Consider the following 15,180-nt stretch of genomic DNA (forward strand, 5'->3'; position numbering starts at 1 on the left):
TTGTAAAATATCTTTTTTATTCATTTCCTTTAACAATAATTGTAATTAAACACTATTACGGTGACAATGACAAACCACCATACTTAATTAATAAGTGCTGTCATGTACGGAAATGTCAATTTTTTTTTCTTGTATTTCAAGGCCAAAAGGGATTCAAATCATGATGTTTATTTGATAAAATGTAATATCCACCGATTTGTTAGATTTTAATTTTCTCAAAAACTCTTAGAGATATCGACTTTTGACAAGAGGACCTTTTTTATATAAAAACCTTCAAATCTAATACTTTTCCTATAAAATAACAAAAATGTAGATACTTTTAACCCCCCCCCCCCCTTTATTACTTACCTTTGGAAAAATGAAGTAATTTCTGTACAGAAACTCAGAAAGGGCACAAAAAGTTATAACAAAATACAAACTTTATTAATGGATATCGAAACGTTTCGAAAATATTAATAAAAAAAACATCCTCAAGAACCAATCTTCCACATCCTGTATATTGACAACAAAGCGCCTTTCGATAAATACATAATATATGAAGTTTTAGTTATATCTTGAAACCGAGAAGAATACCTGGTTGAGTTTATGGCACCGTTTTTGCAGATTTGTATTCAATTTGACGTAAACTGATATTTAAAGGAAAAACTCTGTATCTAAAACTCTCCCTGAATACAGCAGTTTCGTACAGCAAAGTACCACTTTTGGACTTGATAGGTAAAAAACTATTAAAAAGTACTTGATGAAACCAAAATCAAGTCGATCTGGGCACTTTCTCGTGGAAATATTCAGCGGTTAATTTGCAAGATTCGACTATAATTTTTTTCGTTTTATAAATGTCTGGACACACACAAATTTTTCATTTAAAATAGAGCAAAAATCACAAGGCATATCCTTTTCTAAATATAATATTTTGCCTCCTTTCACAAACGCTACATCGCGGTCGACTACATGAAGTCCACATTCAGCGCTTTTTGTTATCACATCAACTTTTTAAGTGATTCATCGATGCTAAAGGCCTAAAAAAAAAAACAATTATCTAGCAGAATTCCTTAATTATCATTTTTCACGTACGAACTAAATGGACGATAACTCATCTTCCTGAGAAAATTTCCTTTTCTCGCTACTGTGAAACTACATGTCGTTTCAGAAATTCGCCCATTCACATGTTGCAGCTGGTAATTTTTTTTAAAATTTAACACTCATAATATTTATATTTTAGCTTCTGCTAGAACTTCTACAGCTACCAATTTCGGTAACCTTAAAGTGTTTCAAACACGCCCTCAAGAAGAACAATGAGGCAGGTTGCTTGAGGGCACCTCAGTTCTTACTTAAACGTACCCTAATGGTCTCTGTCCAAAATAAATCATCTGAACAGTGTCGATCATTTTTTCACAAAAAAAAAATTAATTATTAAACACCGCAGTTTTTGGTTAAGGTGATGCGCGGTATTTCCCGCGAGTCATGACTTCTTCGAGGAAAAAGATTCAGAGCAGTTTCTAGACAGAGAACCGTCTGAATCAACTCAATGATCAGGCTACTATAATATTCCTGGTCTCGTGGCAATAAATATGCAAATGTCCAAGGACGAAGGTGAAAACACGAAATGAAATAACGAAATTACACTAACAAAAGGAAGCTCTTTATTATTAGCTTCACATATAGGTACTCTAAAAGTGTTATTTTTACAACAAATTTACATTAATTTAGCTTAATCTATTATGTATAATAGCTATTTCTAGTATTAATTATCTCTTTCGTAATATTTATCGCGTACGAACGAACCCCTTCTGCAGATCCCTCGAAACTTTGCAGTTTTAATAGGTGCTGTTAACTCTTTCTCGACGTCCTCTACCACCCACTATTCTGCAGTAAAGGCGTCCGCTTGAGATCAGCAGAAAAGCTCCTGCATAATATATTAATATATTTTCTCTTATTATTTTGAGATCATCATCTTAATACATCACAGATGTTCCGTTATAGTAATTACTCATGTGTTTTTTTTATCTCAAAATGTACTTTTTTAATTAAATATTGCGCAGCCTCTGCAGGAATTGCAAGGCACTTTCTATATCTACGACCTTAAATTTAAATTGCAGAAACTTGAGATCTGCAACTACGCCAGATAAGTCTGTCTACATACCGTTTATATTGACCAATCAAGAGAGGGCATTTTTTAAATTGTTTATGATTAAACCCAGGCAACACCTACTTATCGAAACCGCAACATGATTAGATTAAAAAATGCCCTCGACGTCTTACCCAAAATCACCCTTATCAAAACGTTTAATCCTAACTAAAGACCCTTTTTAAAGCCGAAAATCGTTTCTCAAAATCAGACAAACGGGCGCTAAGCTGCCTTTAACGCGACATCACATCACCTGAACTGATGCACCCTTAAGGGCCAGTTTATCAAAGTCCTGATTGCATAGAAGATTTATTCTCTACGAGGAAGAGTTTACATGGTTCAGTTATAGACTATCGAAGTCCCGGTAAGTTTGTCTACCAGATGAAATTAAAGAAGAGGACGGACTCTGACACATTGGCCCTACAGGGTATATCCGGCGAATGCTTCTTCTTAACTGCAACAATTTTGTGTGTTTTTTTTTTTGAATTTGTACTCCACTTCTTTGGGTCGAATAAAAAGCAAACAATCAAAAATCAGGTATAAAAAGTATATAAGGTTAGTGTGTTGGGTAGTAATAAAATCCTCTTCCACCAAGAAAATTATTAGTTTCCGGTAATCAAACGTGTTTTGTGTTTTGAAAAAACAGAGGTAAAAGTTGCCAAATCCCACTATTGCCCTAATTAAGTGATGTATCTTTTAGCTAAAGAGACTGTCTGGGCGATTCTACCCATAATGAAATTTTGAGTTATACAAAGGAGGCTAAAGAAGGAAACACTAACAAAATGGACTTTTTTGAGGAGATCACACGAAAAATAAATATTATCAATTATTATAAAGTGTAAAAACCAACAAAAATTATAGTACAGTATCCTACACAATGCGTGAGGAATGGTTGGGCTTTGCACACCCCTAACAGAGAAAAAATCCAACCATTCCCAGACCTAAAATATAAGATTTAATAATTCTTTGAACAAACTTAATATTTTACTCTCTACTTAAAAAATTAATAAAATAAATTTGTTTTTTTTGGAGATCAACAATAATTTGTATCAAGTGGAAGAAGGTAAAATAAGTCAGGGAATCCGAGGCGCTTTTTCAAAGCATATACTGACTCCCTCACGGTGATTTTGATGTCGAAATGCTCTTTAACTGACAATATCCACTCTGGCGATCTTGGGCGGAACTTCCGCGTTCCAGTCTGAGGACGACTGCTTTTTCGAAACGTCCAGCGGTCTCTTCGTGGCCTTCATGAAATCTGTAACGAAAAAAGCGTTTTACAGGCCAAACCGTATAAAAAGATAACTGAAGGTGCCATCAATGAGTGTTCGTCGAACCCAACTAGTGTCATCAACATCGAAACGAAGATAGGCCGTTGACTTGCTTTGTTTAGAAACGTTGCACTCAATTGGCCGGTAGTAAATGCGTAGTAAAAGACACGAAAAACTCTCCAGGCAGATGTTCCTTATTTACTTTACTTTTCGATTCATTTTGTTTTTGTTCCTGTTAAGGCGCACATGCGTAGCTTAGGAATGTCGCGATACTACGGAAATTTGTATGTGTCCTCGGACAGATGTACCGGGTCAGATTTGTGGACATTAATAACGTTATTTGTCAGTACAATAAATAATAACAATTTGTGCTTTTTAGGTCATCATCGCACTAACCAGAGCAACAAGATCAAATGTCGTTGTGACGCGATCTCAGTAGGAGTAACGCTTATTATCTGACTAATAGTCGGGCGTATGACCCAAATTTGTCGAAGTAAGTAAATTATTACGCAGCTAACAAGTAAGTCGTTGAGTGTTATTTCGGTTAATTTAACAAGTGTGCACAACATGACCAGTTTTAATTCTACAAACTCTAGAGGGAAGTACTCGATTCTGCCTTCAAATCTGACTTAAGCTCGTCGAATTTCGATTGTAGGCAAAGCGATGACGGTCTTGCAATATTTATTATACAGGATATCCCAGAATTATATGCACTATAGGCTACCACGAGTTCCCGAGGTGCATTTTTCTGAAATCATCTCGCAACGCCCAGTACAATTTATCCGCTAGTCTACATTAATGAGTACTACGAAAGATACCAGGTAATTACCAACGCTCGGTTAAACTTACTCGCAACTCTTTGATAAGTAGCAATTTTGTTATTTTTCCATTTCTAGTTAATAACCAGTTTATTCCGATTTTTTTAACCTTTTTGTCTTCAAATTGAACGCCGTTATGAAAGTGCGAGCCTGATTCACCAGTGCCCTTTTCTCTAAATAAATTCAAATTTTTTTGTTTGATATTTGGTTCGGGTTAGTTCAAATGTAGTTAAAGAAAGGGCGTTGACTGGGCTTTGGTAGTGCGTACCAAGACTAAGGAGACCCTGGAACTGAGAACGACAGAAGCCACGGAGCTTATCGCGGACACGTTCAAAACTATGGTGAAGGGTGTAAAGGAGAAGGAAAGGGAATAGGAGAAGCTAAGTGTGTTTGCGTTTGTTGTGCCTCGAATGTTGACGAGACAGTTCCGGCGCCAGGAAGAAGACAGGGGATGGTTTCAGTGGGCAAGTGGGGTTATGCCAAATACCACACTACCCAGCTGTTACCATTTGCAGCGGACACTCGAATAGCCGGGTGTCTTTGAAGATTTCTACTTCTTCAGCCACAAAAAAATTAAAAAAAGAGAGAACTTTGACTCAGCAGACGCAATTACGCACCTGCAGAAAGTAATTTTACACTTACTCTGTCTAAAAATGGGTGAGCTTTTCATTCATTCCGTATGTTGATTTTGACCTACATTTCAAAACCAATCTCAAATTTTGCCTAATTTCTTCAATTATCTGCTTTACTTTGTGGCTGTTTATGTAAAATTTCATTCTCTATCTATCTGCAATAATCAGTTGCAGCCAATGGAATGGCCGCAAAGCAGATTTGCTTGCAAATTTTCACTTTATAACTTTATTACTTACCGCATATTCATGTGCCTACTTCGGCATGAACGCCAAAAATGCCAAACTTAAATTTTCAAATAAGTTGGAGAAAGGAAGAAAAAAAGAGAAGAAAAAATCAATGGATAAAAGCGTGTTAAGGTCAATTCAGGGTGATTCGATTTGGAAAGCAATTAATTATTAAAAATCATTTATTTGATGTATTGGAAAACTATTTATTTTCGGCGCAGCCCTTTTCGGCAACGATGATCTAGACCGGATTGATCTTCGGATAAGAGCTAGCCAATCCGGTTAGGTGAAGCGCGATTAAATATTATAAGGTAACTACCTCCCTCAAGCTCTTTGAGGTTTCTTGTGTCAATATAGGTCGGCAATTTCATTTTCTTCAGATGCATAAGAAAATTGCTTAGTTGTTACATGGCAAATAAAAAACCTTTAAAATTGGATCGAATTTAGATCTAAAAAAATACAGTGTTCAAGGTTCAAAAACATGTTGATATTTAAGTATAGATTAAACGAAATTAAGAACGAATGTGCTTTTAATATAAAAACGTTGAATTGCTCTAAAAGGGTGTGGTGTTTGAATATACAGAAAGAGGTAAAAAAATTGGGGAAAAACTGGTTATGAGCTAAAATTAGAAAAATAATTAATGTGCTATTTGTCAAAGAGTTACGCCTAAATTGAACAGAGTGTAAATAATTTTTGGTACGCCCAGTACCTTTGGTAGTACCATGTTACTCATCAACGTAGAGTAGTGCACAAATATGGTCAAAATCGTGCAAGGCGTTTCAACATCACTGAAAAAAACACGCTTTTTTTAGGGCCGACTTTCAAGCCCTTTGCCGCGGAACCGGAGCAATTTCGCACGTAGATAAATCGAGCTCACTCGCCCTATTTTTACCTGAAGGATCAGTGGTACCCTATGTTGTGTATATGATTTTTTTTTAAATTTCACCCATTATAGACCTTTCATCTGCTTAAGAGGCCCGAAGGAATTTTAACAACCATCAAATCGGTGGACAACTTACTCTAGTCTGAGGACGACGTCAAGAACTTTAAAGCAAAAAAAAAACATTCCTGAACTAAACTGTCAATCAGTTTGCTGCCGCTAAACAGTAACACGGCAGTAATAAATTGTAGACGAAACTGATCGTTTTCGGTTTACTTACTAACGGCGATAACAAGCAAAAATATTGTGTTACCTATGCATAACATGTCTAACGACGAATATTTCACATTAGAGTAAAATGTGTGAATGGAGGATTTTATGAGCTGACTTGGCTGCATTTTGCGCAGACTCATCGCCGCCTTATCACATTAAAATTTTTATAGTGAACCAGGACAACGGGTTATCATCACCTACGAGTTTTGTGTGTTGCCAACTAAAACGTTTGCGGTAGACCTTTCTTCACAAGACCTTCACTATTTTAGAATTTATAGTGGATTCGAAGAATGTTAGTGCCGCCGCAGAATACGCCTCGATCAATAAACAAACAACTGATCCTTGACTTGTTCGTCACTTATTGTCGACCTTATCATCCACCACTTTAATAATAGTATCGCACGGTTTTACTATATATTACGCTTCCGATAACGAACCAATGCAAAACCACCGGCACACCGCGTGATGTCGTCAACCACCAAGATGGCCGACAATGTTTTGCATTTTCCAATAATATATATCTTTTTAATTCAATTAAGGTCGTCGAACTTGTTATTTAGGTTTCTGGGTGGCTCACTTGCGTATTCAAATTGTAGATCCTCTGTCAGTTTCGCTATAGGTTTATTTTCGGACTGGCGACGTTCCCGCCAAAACCCCAACGAAACGTGACCTCGACAAATCTGGTCGAAACAGCTTCTGTTTAATTATTATGGCAGGCACGAGCAAGTTTGCCATTATTGGGGCTATTCTCCGGCATTATACCGGTGCTACACATAAAGTGGATTTGTGAAATCGCAGAGAACCGACTCTAGACGAGACGAAAAAAAGGTGGTACCACACGCCAACCGGCACATGTGCATGGGGCATGCGGCCAAACGGCCCGATGGTTTATTTTTACGTCAGATTCGTTGTGGGGAGAGATTTATTTTTAAATTGCACCGTGGGTGTATGGAGGCTCCTCTGGTAGGTGACGGCCGCAGGGACCAGTCTGATGCTAAGTCAAAGGGTTATCAAGTACGGAGTAGGTGTACAAGAGTACCCGTCCTTGGAATGGCACCCGCGCCTCGTGTAAGACCGGTTTCCATGGTGGTAGCGCATCCAATGCATCGCTAATTGAAACGGGGAATATGTGATAGTGATTTTCTTGGTAGTACTCCTGCGTCATTGGCACACATGTGCCATTTGTTTTGAGCGCCCTGCAGGAACAAACTGCGACTTTGAAAGCCTGTCGAAAAGTATGTACAATAACAATAAGAGGTCACTTGCTGGTTGAGCTAGGATCAACTCCTTACACTCGCCAGTACTGACAACGCTGATAGTCAAGCAAAGAAGTGATATTAACATTCGAATTGGCAACTTTATCCTGGGATTAAACAGTTTCAAATTTCAGAGTACTTCGGAACGTTTAATAGGAATGTCGGAGAAATGTTGCCTCGAAGGACATAAAAATGCTTTTCCTAGTCACAATACAATTATAGTCGTAATAAATTAGACGAGCTTCAAATCTACGCCACAGAACGGGCCGCCGTTAACTCTCAGAAGTCGCGTGAGAGTCCGATTCCCCGTTGATATTCCCTTTGTCTGACAAAGAATCGGACGTGAGCCTTCATAATTAAAGCTGTTGGGCCTACAAGATTCGAGATAAAAAAAAATCCGGATCGTCGTTGTTCGTCCGTTTAAGGCGCATAAATTAATCTGGAAATGCTTAAAATGACATATGCGTGCTCTAAATTCTTAATCAGAGCAATAAAATTCATTGCACCTCGAGATCTCGTTAAACACTACAAAAAACCACGTCGTTATTTAGGGCCGACGTCAACAAAGGGACTATTGTGCCCTTTTTACTGAGTCTTACACTTTAGACTTACGGGTTATACAACATATTCACCTCGATGGATTAGTAGATCCAATGACAGGAATCATTGATAAACTGATGGCAACGTTGCTACCATCTTTTGTCACTAAGCTTTGGAGTCATTGACGTCATAAGTATGAACCCCGCGGTTGAGAGAAAAGAGCGAAACAAACAATCGTGCGAGAGAGAACGAACTTGAGTACCTCTCACCGACATTTTTTTAGGCAGTTGGTTCAAAGATGTTAAAAATTCGGATTTTAATTTTAAACTCGAAAACAAAGCGAAATACCAAAAATATTAAGGGATAGAAAGGTTGAATTTTTAGTTGGCCTATTCGAAATTAGTAATAAAATCGCCAAAATTTAGTGGGTACTAGCATGTCTCTCTGTGCATCTTAACAGACCAATGCCGTGGGAGCGCCTCTGAAATTTCTCGATCAACTCATCAAATCATCAAAACATTAAAACGGCAAAAATTGGAATCAAACGGGCTTAGACAATTTTTAAGACATGCTGGAAAACCGATTTTTCTTCTAAACTTCAACATCCCAAATTTCGGAAGTGAAGCAATTCGGGACACATTTACAGCAACTGTTCTTCGTATGTTGACTTGTGGAATATCCCTTTCAATCTGTGAGGCTACCAACTGCCCTAACACCCAGTATAAATCATCCTCCAAAATGAAAATTTCCTCCGACGAAATTAACGAATGCAATTTTTTGATGAATCATTGTCGGTAAAAATTCCGTTCTTACTTTTACTCGTTCCGGTATGATCAGGGGCCTAATTCCATAGGAACATGCGAGAGCGAGAATGAAATTTTTCACATGTTCTTATAGAATCAGGGCCCAGGTTACTAAAAACGAACGGGTCGATTCATGTTCGATGCGTCAATGCCTGCAATGCACACATCACACACAGACGCTCTCAGTGGACACACTGTGTGGTCAAAATGTGACGAATATCGTTGATGCGCTGAATCATGAAATCATGAGCTGAGCTTTGAAGGCTTTTTCTGCTAATTTTTTTTTGGTTTTTAACAATAGAACAGACTACGAATAAAATATAATATGTACTTCTAAGAATACATCACTTTCATGTAAGCTCTTATCACTGAATGACACACCGATGTTTACGACACCAAACACTTTCGCTTTATTATAATGTCGGTTTTGTATAGATGTCTCATTAGTAACCTGACATAAATATAAACATGGGCATACGTATTGACTAGATTACACCAGTTTGAAGTGTGTTCAATTTGCTTGTGATTATTATTTTGGATCTTTGATTTTACCCAATAAAATTAGATAAAACATCGAGGTCGTAGTTACTAAAAGCAAGGCTGCTAGCTACATTGAAATCATTGGCTCGTTGGAATGCTAGAAAGCGGGTCACGTAACCGTACATACACCATCACCCAACTGTGTATCATAGCAAATGCCTACGCATTTTCATCATAATAAGTAACCTTTCCCAGTCTAGAACTCATTTCAAAGTGAAACCAACGTCGTTACAATAAAACAGTAATTACAGACAATAATTGACCCTTGGCTTTTTCAACGTTGTAAGGCATTTTATAGCGTACGGATTTAGTCTCCCCGACCCTATTGGAAAAGGCTAACGACCTCGAAGTGCAACCAATTCGATTAATAGCTCTAGTCTAGTCGGCCTTCTTGGCTATCATTTGATACATAAAACAGACCACCCTGCGTTTAAAAAACAACAAACTTGATTAAAAAAAGAATCTTCTGGCTTCAGCACCACGATGGAAGTATCCAATTATGATGGGGGCTTTTTGAGCACCCCTATGCGGTGCCGCCAAAATCCTTTTTTACTGAGTCTGAAGTACGCACTTCAAATGCTCATCATTAAGAGCCATGTGAATTATGCCAAACGGCCTCTTTGAAGCCGTAAGTGATTTCGTAACAAGTTTTACCGATTTTGTGAGAACAAACGCTTAGTATTCATGCAGGACGAATTTGTAATTAGATTTGACGATCCTAAACGGAGACGATTTTCATACCGATCGCGGTTGTTAAAATATTGAAACTATTATTATCGGCAACGTTAAGGACCTTGTGACCGTGGCGGCCGCTCATAGTTCAAAGACTATTTAGGCCTACAAGAAGAAGGCGCAAGAGGAAGGACAACGCCGGTCATTCACTTTATAAGCAGCACTGAATCCTTACCGGACACAAGCCAGTGAACTCGTTGAAACTAGAATTTCACAAAAAAAAAACTTCATTTATAATGTTTGCGACTTGAAATTCGGCATGTAAAAAACCTTTAGGGTGATAAAACTAATTTTTTTTGTCGCGTTTAATGAACATTTCTTTCCACTGTGGTCTAACGTAAACCTCTCTCCTGACGTCACTACTGCAACATGGCGTCTAAACCTTACAAAAGGTGCTCCAAAAGTAACAGAGTGAAGCACTTTAAAAGGCGAATTCTTGAGACACACTTAAAGATAATTGATACTGCAACAGTTTACCACTTTGTTAGGCGACATACCCTGCAAGCCGCATAACTGCAAGCTGAGTGAGCTAAAGATTAATTAGCAAAGGTGATTTCAAATTCGCAAATTCTCCTTTTATAAGGTCTTCAGGTGACAAATGCATAGATTAGATAACCAGTCATACAGGTTTCAACTATTTTTCATTTTAGTTTCTACCATATTTCTGCCACCCTCTATACGGCATTTCCAAAAAAAAAAACCGTTAGGATATCACCTTTACCCTCCACCCCACAGATACACACACGTTTGAGTCACATGTTTGCTTAGAAAAGGGCACCCCCGCTTTAGCATTTATTTTCATTGGGCCCCATCTACCCTAACATAAAAGGGCCGACGGGCACGCTTATTTTGGCAACACATCTGCCCTTTTCCGGCCGTGTTGAGTCTAGATTCAGGTCGTTAGCCCCTGGATTACGTAGTTCGCAGCACAGATGGGTTGGTGAAAATTTTGCATGGATAAGAGGCGTTATACAAAATGCGTGATTACTTTAACACTATAATAAACGATTTAATTTAACAGGATTCTGACCTGTCCCAAGCTGTTTACAGCAAGGAGTTAATCGTTCGTTTAAACATCTCTCTATTTTTAGTGACGTGGCCCCAATATTTCATTTCAGCTGGGACGAATGCAAATATGCTATACGTATTCCTGGCAAATGAAAATTTATTATGCTTCATCCTGATAACATACAGCAAAGGTGTAACCTTCAGGCTTTAAGATTTTATAAATTTTAGATTTAGATAAATTACATATTATATGGCTTTAACGTCCTAACAATGATTCTGGGTAAAAAACTGTGCATAATAGAATATTATACACAAAAGTAGCAAAGTACATTATTATAATCCGAGCTTCCAGTTTCAATCTGGAAGCGCACATCGCTGAGGGATCTAAGACGCGAGGGACGTAAATATATCACAACCATCCTGTATACAATGTGGCCCAAATAAGACCTATAGGTGTAAGTATCTTGGAAACTGTAAGAGCTAAAAGAACGATTAAATGGGAATATTTTAACGGAATATAATGACCATTTCAATGCAGTTTTTAAGCTATTTAAAAAAAAACAAAGCAACTTTTCCCATTAACGATTTTTCTGCCTCTTATAATTCTCAAAATGGTCATAAAAAAGTGGAAAAATGTACTTCAGAGTCATTCAACACACCGAATAAAGGTGTCTTAAAGCCAGTGGTGGAAAACAGCCTATTTGCCCAGTGAAATACTTACAATAAATGCTTAAATGCTCTCTACTTCGCTTACCTGTTATTCTGCTTTGATGATTCCTATGCTCCACTTCCATTAGATGATCTTCATTAGATGAACATTTGATTGGTCTAGGTCTGATCAGATCAGCCTCAGTCAACTCACAGTACTGAGTGGAAATATCAACCTCCTGAACTTCTCTACGCATGGGAAGGATTACTTTTGTGGGAGTTGCCAGCCTCCAATCGTAGACTCCGTCTGGATTCAAGGATCGGCCAGTCTTCAAGTTGATATTCCACTTTTCAGCTTTCTCAATTGTGATCTTTTTCAGTTCCTCTGCCAAGAATTTTTGTGTCGCCTTGTGGTCCACAGGGCCAAACAGGGCTCTTTTCACTTTTCGGACCTGCTGGGGGAAAAATAGGCATTTTTGAAGATTGAAAGAAGTTGGAAGGTTTTAGTATCAGAAGTATTGGAGAGTGCTAGAGCTAAGTAATGAGGAAAAATTGAGACAACTTTGAAGTAAAATAGTGTCTTGGCAGATTGCTGTTGAGGGTAGGGACTTGAACTGGGAGAGAAATGAATGTATCATAAATAAAATTTCGCACCTCAGGCTTAGTAAACATTCTCAAATCCTGATTCCTGGATGATAACAATTTCGTTGAACCAAACACACTGGGGCTCATCTTCGTGATCAGTTTATATTCAATGTAGGCAACCAACAAAACAATACGCCACGCGCCAAGTTACGCTCGCTTTCGACGAACCCGAAAATTCGTCGATTTTCTTGTTGTCAGCACCCGATTTGCACGGAAAAAGGTCCTCCAGGTTCACTATAACACCCGCAACCACTTTCAGTCACAACGAATTATGAAAAAACTAAGTTTTTCCGCAAAAATATCGACTTTACGTCCGAAACAAGCAGACAAACGTCCACCTATACCAACGCTAATGACGCGACTGCATGCATAAACAACATGCGTCACAACGTTTGAAAGGACGCTCTTGCGGCAGCATTGCCACATGTTTTCACGATAAATCCGAAGCACTTATGGCTTCATCTATCTTATAAGCTTACGAGGATGAATAATTTTATATTTAACGCGTAATATGTTATACTATAGTTATTTCTTATTTTGGGAGACTTCTAATAGCATTAAATTTGAGCGAAGAAAGTTCCTGTTTTTGCTGCTAAATAAGCGCTCATTACACTACTTTCATGGCAGTTTGGCGACATCGGCGACTAGTTGGGAGCTGCGTACCACGAGAGGGAGCGACAGTGCTTCGATCCGAAATTTGGTGGCAAATTCAAACTTTAAAACCGCGCTGTGCAGCGGCAATTTTACTGCGAGCAACATTGTTTCTCCCTGTATTCGATATCTACATTTACATAGAAACACAGACAATGCTTTCTTATACGAGCACTTTGTTGAATCTTTATATGTGTAATTGAACAAATAAAATTTCAAAAAGGACCGTTTTTTACATGTCTCTGGTGCTGATTACCGTGACTTGTAAAGGAGTAAATTTGAGGATGCTGGTTAAATGCGCGCAATGAGATTTTTATTTAAGCAATGAAAACACATTTAGGTACTCATTTATCACTCGATCAATTATTATAATTCGTGGTGACCCCTAATAAAATGCAAAATTAAAACATCATTTTTATTCATTCGAATTGGAAACATAAATATAGATGACGATTATTATCGGTTATTAGCTTCCAAAATTAAATATGCACGCAAAGATTTTGAGTCATTATAGGAACACTGCTTAAATATAAAAATCTAATTATCTAGAGGCATTCTACGCATTTTAGGACCGGAACTAAAAGGAGCATAACGGCCACAAGAGGAGCCGAAATAATGTTGCACTTTACAAACAAAACCCATTTAAGAGTGTCAAAAGTTGATTTATTTTTATTTAGATGTGTATCGCGTGAAAGGATTTTCTTTCAGACAGTATGTCTGGCCGTTTACCAAGAATTAGAGACTTTCTGTATTGGGTAGTAGGTACCTGAAATACTACTGTAGTATACTTCTTATGGGATAATTCGTAAGTTACTTAAAACTGGTTCAGGGATACCCTTCGAGGGTGTTATAAAACAATGTGAAAGTCTCACATAATTTCGGTTAATAGATCTCAAAAGGATATACAGTGGCTCACAGCTTAAATGATGCGGTCCGTATTGGAAAAAACTCGCCTCAGTGGCACAATATTTATTTTGAAGAAACAATGTATTGAAATTAACTTAATATGAGTGTTCTGAAAGCGTGTAAGTTAATATTTTACTCAGATCTGCCGCTTTTAAGTAATAATAAATATTTATTGAACTTTACCTGCGATGTAAATGTCACAGCTGAAATGACGTGTCAATTTAAATTTACGAAGTCGGCATTGATTTAGCAATTGTTTTTTACTTAGTTTGACATTTTGGAGCGATATTTCAATCAGTTAAACGAAATTTTACCGCGGTGAAGCACGTGAAGGTGGACTGATGTTGGGGGAGTGTATATCGTCTGCAGGAGTAGGTAACTTGCATTTTATCGAAGGACTTATGAGCCAACACATGTATTTGGATATATTAAGACAGCATTTTGTACCAAGTGCCCACTAAAAACTAGTTCAGGGATGCCATTCGATAGTCTTATAAAACAACGTGGAGGTCTCATTTCACACAAGATTTCGTGTAATAGACCTCAAAAGGCTACATCGCAAGCTCTCTACTAGTTACTCCATTAATCGGATAACATGGAGGCAATAAATTGGCCCAAGCACGCCACAGGTAAAAACCTCGATTATCAGCATCTCGATGTCCAGCGCGTATTACCAGGTTTTCCTTCAGGGGGTAACGCCGAGGTCAGTAGCACCCTCCTTTACATTTATTCGAATTTTTTTAGCTAAATTTAAGATTCACGTGGCGTCCCCTTCGGCGTTAAAAACGTGTGACGGGATTTTCGAAGGATGCATCCGCTCCGAAGCCCTAAAAGGCGGAATGACATCTGACTTAAGTCGCAAGGGTGAGAATTTCCTGCCCTAGCGGAAGTTTGCTACCTTTACACGGTTCGTATTCCCGCCATAGGGCTCCTTGAACTTGCGGGACCTTATGGTTTTAGTTTTCGAGAGGCAGGAACAGAGTCGTCCTATTTATTCCGAATAATAAAGCCTGAATGTTTCTGCTGTTAACTTTAATATAAAGCGAGGGTCAAATAATCCGGGCAATGCTCACGTTTAATATAAACGTTTTTATGGAAATCAGCCTCTGGTTAAATTTGACGGAACATTAATAATTTGATCCTAAAGCTCGCAACAGGCGGAGAGCGATAATCTAATTTGCAAGTAATATATACACAAGCATATCATATCTTAAAAGTGACAAAATCTC

General features: G+C 38.0%; 1 protein-coding gene across 2 annotated transcripts; it reads right to left on the minus strand.

Moving 5' to 3' along the window:
• Positions 1–1,617: 1,617 nt before the first annotated feature.
• Positions 1,618–12,753, minus strand: LOC136408422 (uncharacterized). Of its 2 annotated transcripts, none has more exons than XM_066389373.1 (3): positions 12,404–12,753; positions 11,856–12,201; positions 1,618–3,380 (listed from the first exon to the last, which is right to left on the minus strand). In XM_066389373.1, exons 1-3 carry the CDS (start codon positions 12,479–12,481, stop codon positions 3,271–3,273), a joined length of 534 nt encoding a protein of 177 aa, XP_066245470.1. In that variant the 5' UTR covers positions 12,482–12,753; the 3' UTR covers positions 1,618–3,270. The 2 variants fall into 2 exon arrangements, with proteins under 2 accessions (XP_066245470.1, XP_066245469.1); XM_066389372.1 differs by having other exon boundaries at positions 11,856–12,204.
• Positions 12,754–15,180: the final 2,427 nt, after the last annotated feature.

Source organism: Euwallacea similis, chromosome 4 (assembly GCF_039881205.1).
Source record: "Euwallacea similis isolate ESF13 chromosome 4, ESF131.1, whole genome shotgun sequence".
NCBI classification, from domain to species: Eukaryota; Metazoa; Arthropoda; class Insecta; order Coleoptera; family Curculionidae; genus Euwallacea; species Euwallacea similis.

Coding starts and splice junctions, on each gene's coding strand:
- LOC136408422 (XM_066389372.1), bottom strand. CDS start 12,481: ATGAGCCCCAGTGTGTTTGGTTCAACGAAATTGTTATCATCCAGGAAT. Junction 12,205..12,403: donor GAATGTTTACTAAGCCTGAG/GTGCGAAATTTT, acceptor TTTTTCCCCCAG/CAGGTCCGAAAAGTGAAAAG. Junction 3,381..11,855: donor TCATCAAAGCAGAATAACAG/GTAAGCGAAGTA, acceptor TTTTCGTTACAG/ATTTCATGAAGGCCACGAAG.